Genomic DNA, 6,920 nt, shown 5'->3' on the forward strand with positions numbered 1-6,920 from the left:
ATTAATTCGTATTAATTAGAATATTAAGATAATATTAGTTCTAAGCTGAAGAGCGAAGACAACCGACGAGGGAACTTAGTTTTTTATAGGTTTAGGCTCAAGAAAGAAGTCATCCGCCGAGGGATTTTAGTACCGATAGTTTTATATTAGATAGTTAAGATTTAAGTTATTTATAAGGTTTATTGTGAAAGGTGGGAAGATGTAGAACTTGTGATTCCATCTACCTGCCTTGGGCCTCCACTGGCAGCAACCTCCTCGTGGTGAGGCCTGGGCAATCGGTATTATCATCGGTAAAGTAAACTGAAGATAATATCGAGCTTTATTTATAGTTCTATATTATATAGAACTAGGATTATTTTAGAAATCGATATGAGATTCAAAGTGTAAAAATGTCTAGTACTTTGAATGTTTTAGATTCGAGATAAAGATGTATGGAAGTACCGAAAATTATTTTAGATTCCTTTTCCTTATTCTGTAAACTGCTGGAAGTATGGACATTTTCACAGGACAATGATATAAATGGAACTTTAACACTTTTTTAAGTGTTACAGTGATATTTCGTTGGCCTCCGTATTAGCGCACTGCGCCGAACGCGGATAGCATGATGTTGTAATCGCAAGGGAGCAATTGAATCGAATAGACGTATTGTACCGTAGCGCATCGTATTGTATTTCAAACTTTTATATCATTATAATTTATATGTATATATATATATTCCAATAAACATACGCCAGGTAATATAAGCTTAATTTCATCGAATTGTCTTAAATATAACTGCATAAATATTGTACAATCCTATACTAATTATAGTTGTCTGGTTCAACAGGTTACTACAGAAACTAACTACTGCCTACGTCTTTTAAACTTGGGCTGTAGTAGTATCTGCAGAAACTGCCATGGTTGCTGGGGTTACTATATAATTTGCTCACGGAAGCAGGCACAAGTGTCAGTCAGATTTGGACAGTTGCACGAGTAACATTAGACCGAGCTTGAGACTCGTACGAGCAACAGCGATAAAAGATCACGTTACAAAACTCTTGCACATGCTCCGGGGGTTCTATGACCCCACGCTCCACCACACGGGGTCTCTGGCGCCCTCTGCGGGAGTTCTATGACCCCACGCTCTCACCACACTAGGTCTCTGGCGCCTCCACCCGGGGTTCTATGACCCCATGTTATCCCGTCGCAGGGTCCTGGCGCCTCCACTGGGGATTCTATGACCCCACGCTCTCACCACACGGGGCCTCTGGCGCCCTCTGCGGGAGTTCTGTGACCCTACGTTCCACCACACGGGGTCTCTGGCGCCTCCACCGGGGGTGCTATGACAGCACCTTTTCACAAACACGGGATCTGTTACGTATACTACGGCGGTTCTATGACCACACTTTCTCAAACACGTGGGGTCTCGTACGTTATTCCGGGGGCAAAAAATTACATTGCATGTTAGATCTATTCTTATATCTTGTCTGTGGTCATCTGTGGTATAGACTATACCCGGTATAGTCTATACCACCAGTATACCGTATAGTCGGTATAGTATACGATGATTCACAGTTTGAGCAAAAGTAAAAAATAGGCAATAACATGATTTTCTAATTGTACTCTACAGAAACGTAAAAAAATACCAACCGTTCACAGTTGTTCATTGGTACAGATGTAAATATCTACTGTTACATGCGATTTTAAAAAACATTACCTATACTTAGTTAATGCAGTTTGATTCGCTGCGTAAAGAGCACGTTTCTGAAATATTGCATTATTTCCACTGCAACTATATATACTGCGCTTTGTTTAATAACTTTTTCGTGTTGAGCACGCATTCTGTCAGAATCAACAAATACAACAATATCGTTGTTGATCTAATGTGTAATGTAGCAAAATGTTTCTACCTCAAGTCAAATGTATCTTAAGGAAACGACTATCCACTTAGTGAGTAATGTTTACACATTTAGTTTCGTTTTAGTTATTCTTAAAGTTGTTTACTGTATGAAATTCAGTATGTAATACTTTCAATTCAAAATATGTATGGGAGAAAAATTTGCTTATGCTACAGTTTTCTAAGTCATCATAGAAGTCAACTTTGTAATACATGCTTCAAAAGGATCCAGGGGTATACAAGTACATTTTACTGTTCGAACTATGGCCATGAGAAAGTAAGATATAGCATGAATACTCATAGTTTCATAGTAGTTGCTTTATTTAATTAATCAATCAATATTTTTACTCAAACTAAACATTCCTTCCTCATAGTCACATAATAAAAACGACAATGTGGGATTCGATTACTTCAAAAAGGTAAATAGAGTAAATATATATTATTCAGAATAATATAAAAAGATTATCAATGTGTTAATAAAATAATAAAATTATACTAATAGGCAGATGCTGGTAATCTTGAAGGAACAACATTTGGTGATACTAAAATTCCAAAAGAACGTAAGGCAAAATAATCTCTAATTTTATTGTAACCTTGTTTTTTAACAGTTTCTTTACTTTATTCATTTTAGGTATGGAAAAGTTATTTAAAGACCCTATAGTCACACTTAATAATATTTACGGTATTGTGAATAATGAACTGGGTAAACAGTGCTTATCTTATCGTTATCAAACAAATAAATCGTCCAATGTAATGCACAAATGTGACATCAATATCTTGTGGCCTGTGGAAATGTCATTTTCTCACGTGGCATCAAATAAGAAAGCAGCTGCAATTCATGCCGCAAAGCATTGTTTGACTTGGTTATACAATAATAAAAAACTTACAGGATCTAAACCACTACTATATACTAAAACAGAAATTGCCTCTTCAATAGCAGACTGTGTCAGAATAGACCTTGATTCAATAGTGAAAGATGAAATTGATAATCTGATAGATGTATATAATAATGTATGTGTATAAGTAGCAAAAGAACATATATGTATACATCCATACATATAACTTAGTATAAATATGTTCTACAAAAAACAGTACTTTTAGGAGGTGAAATCGATTGTAGCTGTATCATCCACTACCCATAATGAAATTTGTTCAGAAAACTTGGTCTTGCGTGAAAATGTGTCCTTCAGTGAAGAACAATCAGAGGATTATACTTCTCGTAACACCGTGTTAGCTGAAAGACTTCAATACAGGGAGAAATGCACTAAAAATTTGCCGATAATGGACTACAAGTGTGTATTATAAAATTACATATAACTGAATTAATTTTAAATTACTTAAAAAAAATCTTTCCAGGTCACAGATCCTTGAGAGTATAGAGAACAATCAGGTTCTCTTAATCAAAGGTGATACTGGCTGTGGAAAAAGTACTCAAGTTCCACAATTTATAATAGATGCATATACGGAGCAAGGTAAAGCAAACGAATGTAATATACTTGTGTCAGAACCGCGAAGAGTTTCAGCTCTGTCTCTGGCTAAACGCGTTGCCAAGGAAAGAGGAGAACAAGTAGGCGATGTGGTAGGCTATCACGTACGATTTAGCAGTAAATTACCACAGACGGCTGGTTCAATATTATTTTGTACAACTGGTATATTTTTACGGAGGATACAAAGTAATCCAACTTTAAATGGTGTGTCACATGTAATCATAGATGAAGCTCATGAGAGAACATTGGAAATCGACATAATGCTAAATCTATTGAAAAAACTGTTGATCACTAAACCATCTTTAAAAATTATAATTATGTCGGCAACTTTGAATGCGGAAATATTTGCGCAGTACTTTTCGTGCTCAGTTGTTGACGTTCCTGGAAGAATATATCCTGTAAAAATGCACTTTCTGGAGGACATTGAATTGTTTCGATCTAATTTACAACTAGAAAAGGATTTACAGGAATCGTACACTCCTTATTCGAAAGTAGTGCAACTAATAATGTGGATTACCAGATACAAACCATCTGGTAGCATATTATGCTTTTTAACAGGTTGGCAAGAAATTCAAGAAGTTCTGTTTTTGTTAGAAAAGTATAATAATCCTAATCTGCTTATATTACCGTTTCATTCCAAACTGGAAAATTATGAGCAACTGAAGGTTTTTCGATCTGTTCCTGACAATGTGCGGAAAATTATATTAGCTACAGATATCGGTGAAAGTAGCATCACTATTCCAGATGTTAAGTATGTCGTAGATAGTGCACGTAAAAAAGAAGTAATTTGGAAAGAAAAGACAGGTTCATACAGTGTTGTCACTTGTTGGGTGTCACAGGCAAATATTTCTCAAAGGTAATTCTAATATTACATATTTGTGATGAACAACAAATGAATTAAAAGTGCCTTTGTTAATATTTAGAAAAGGGAGAGCTGGACGTGTTACATCTGGAGAGAGTTATCATTTCTTAACAAAACAGATGTACGATAAATTACAGTTATATCCGGTGCCAGCTATACATAGAATATCGTTAGACCAGGCAGTTGTCACGAGTAAAGTATTCAGTGACGAGAAAATAGAGGATTTCTTTGCCAATATGATTGAAGCACCCAACGAAAAATCGTTGTCCCGTGCGGTTGAAGATTTGCAGAATCTTAATATTCTCGATGAAAATGAAAATCTCACACCTTTAGGAAAACGTATACTGCACTTTACAGAAGATGTTAGACTAAGTAGAGCGTTGATATTTTCTTATATCTTCCAGTACGTACATGGCTGTATAAATTTTTCGTATATCATATTCCCTGCCATTAACAAGTTTCGTCTGTTTTTTTAGATGTCTGAATCCTGTTTTATCGATACTAACAGTTTTTGGTAGAGATGATGAGACGGGTGTTGCATCGTTAATCGAGAATTCGGTGAAAAGGAGACGGAAACTTATGTACCACGATTCAAGCGATCACATCGCTCTGCTGCAAATTTATAGGCAATTAAAATTTGATTGTGTTGATGTAATGAATAGGGACAAGAAGAAATGGCGAAATTTGCAAAATATAGCAAGTAAGATTGTCAGGTGTTTGTGATGGTGGCGTGCTTTTTGCGACGATATAACCATGTATTATTTATTTACAGAAATACGCGAACTACGTGTAGGCGAGCTTATCGATAGTGGTTTGATCTCCGAAGTAGCTGATTGTCAGGTTGCAGATGAACACAGTAATCATAAAGAATTGATTCGAGCTGTTTTATTTTCGGGTACTAATCGGCTACTAAAGAGGACACCATGCGGATATAGAAATGGATACTTTTCAAAAACATCAAGTACAATATGGTCCGAGTAAGTATAAGAAGTATTGCGAAATCACTGTTAATATAATATAAAAGAAGTGTTATTTTTCAGAAACTATGAAAAGATGATTTTAGCATCAGAAAGTGTGAATCACAAGAGGAAAGATTGGCCAAGTTCGTTTTTAACGTATATCTCCCGATGCGAGCACAGTGACTCTCGCATATACATGGCGTCTGATTCAAGTTTAATTTCACCATTGACGGTACTGTTATTTAGCCAAACGGACGTTGTATGTGACAAGGTAAAGTGATTTTTACACATTTTGTCTACATATGATATTTAACGAACATTAACAACTACTGTATTTATAGAACAAGGAAAGCTCTTTTAATGACGAAGACAATGTTCTTATTACCATAAAAAACTTGCGGCATGCGAAATTCTCTTGCGATGGAAGGTTCGTACTTTATGCATATACTATGTAAATACTTGTAGCGTTTACTTCATACTGTGTTTCTTTTCCAGGACTGCAAACTCATTATTAGAACTCCGAAAGATCTTATGGGATACTGTGTATTATATAATTCAATTCGAGGGCGCAAAGGATCACGCAACGAATTTACAATCTGTTAAATTGTACAAAGAGAAATTGTTGCATTTAATCATAAAAATGATAGAGAAATCAGCGAATGGCATAGATAGTTCCGTTAAAAATAATACTTTAGAAGAATCGACGTCAGTAAACTAATAGATGTAATAAATCGCTAGAAATTATTTATATTAACTACATTTACATACACTGTTTTGTTTTCTTTTATTTTAAAACCGTTATGAAGCACAAGATCCTCTATTTTCCGTTCAATGATTTTGCTAAAGTACCACATGTCTACATAAACATTGAAAGATATATCATAATTATCTATATAAATTTATCAATAAAAGCATGACGTTATATTTACGTGACTTTGTAAGTACTTGCTTTACAGTAAAAAGTTTACTTTCCTTATAAATACATATCGGACGGTTGTTTATAAGTCTCTTACACGTATACGCGCGCGCACATGATCACAGTATAATGATGTACACAATAACGATACATCTCTAAGTAGGCAACGTACAATAGAGTTTAATATATTTTTCGATAAAAATTGTTTTGTCCATAGCTTAGTCCCTCGAATCCCTACCAACACCAAACACAATTCCCTCTGATGGGAGAGAATATCGGAAAGCTCATTCTCGATCCCAAATTAGAAAATACCCGTCATTCGTCGGAAGAGTATCCATATACACTTTTTCTTTTTTACAAAGAGAAGTACAGAACCAGTCAGTGAATTGTACTGTATCGGTCACTAATACATATATCTGAATCCATTCGTAAGGTTTTTCTATTCATTGTACATGCGTACAATTGCTAAACCGATTTTCGTTTCAACCGCACAAAAATATGACAATCGATCCGCCGTTTGTTATTTGCAGTCATAACACGTAAGTTCATTTATGGTAAACATATATACCTATTCTTCCGTAAAAATACTTCATTTCCTATTTATACAGTATCATATTCTACTAATGCGTTATAAAAATTCAATATATTAAAATATATCTTATACATACATTTGGCAGGTACATCGAAGCGTGCGCTTCCGGTATAGAAACAATTATCTTGTTAAAAAATAGGCACGAATTTAATAAATTATCGTAACAACCGTAAGTATATATTAGACTATAAATTAAAATAACATACGGTATAAATAAAAGGTGATAGT

At 34.9% G+C, this 6,920-nt stretch overlaps 1 protein-coding gene and 1 long non-coding RNA gene across 2 annotated transcripts; both read left to right on the top strand.

Annotated features, from left to right (window-relative positions):
* Positions 1-1,778: 1,778 nt before the first annotated feature.
* Positions 1,779-2,295, top strand: LOC107194439. Its single transcript, XR_001516344.1, has 3 exons — positions 1,779-1,929; positions 2,054-2,153; positions 2,251-2,295. It is a non-coding gene; the product is annotated as an uncharacterized LOC107194439 (long non-coding RNA).
* Positions 2,296-2,509: 214 nt separating this feature from the next.
* LOC107194398 (putative ATP-dependent RNA helicase DHX30) lies at positions 2,510-6,030 on the top strand. The gene is made up of 9 exons (XM_015584018.1): positions 2,510-2,887; positions 2,978-3,168; positions 3,233-4,219; positions 4,287-4,628; positions 4,702-4,925; positions 4,998-5,202; positions 5,266-5,455; positions 5,526-5,611; positions 5,680-6,030. Exons 1-9 carry the CDS (start codon positions 2,510-2,512, stop codon positions 5,900-5,902), a joined length of 2,826 nt encoding a protein of 941 aa, XP_015439504.1. The 3' UTR covers positions 5,903-6,030.
* Positions 6,031-6,920: the final 890 nt, after the last annotated feature.

Source organism: Dufourea novaeangliae, unplaced genomic scaffold (genome assembly GCF_001272555.1).
Source record: "Dufourea novaeangliae isolate 0120121106 unplaced genomic scaffold, ASM127255v1 scaffold39, whole genome shotgun sequence".
NCBI classification, from domain to species: Eukaryota; Metazoa; Arthropoda; class Insecta; order Hymenoptera; family Halictidae; genus Dufourea; species Dufourea novaeangliae.

Excerpts from the sequence above, each read along its gene's own strand:
- LOC107194398 (XM_015584018.1), top strand. The coding sequence starts at position 2,510 with ATGGAAAAGTTATTTAAAGACCCTATAGTCACACTTAATAATATTTAC. Across the intron at positions 2,888-2,977 it reads TGATAGATGTATATAATAAT|GAGGTGAAATCGATTGTAGC; the intron begins GTATGTGTATAA and ends CAGTACTTTTAG. Across the intron at positions 3,169-3,232 it reads TTGCCGATAATGGACTACAA|GTCACAGATCCTTGAGAGTA; the intron begins GTGTGTATTATA and ends AAATCTTTCCAG.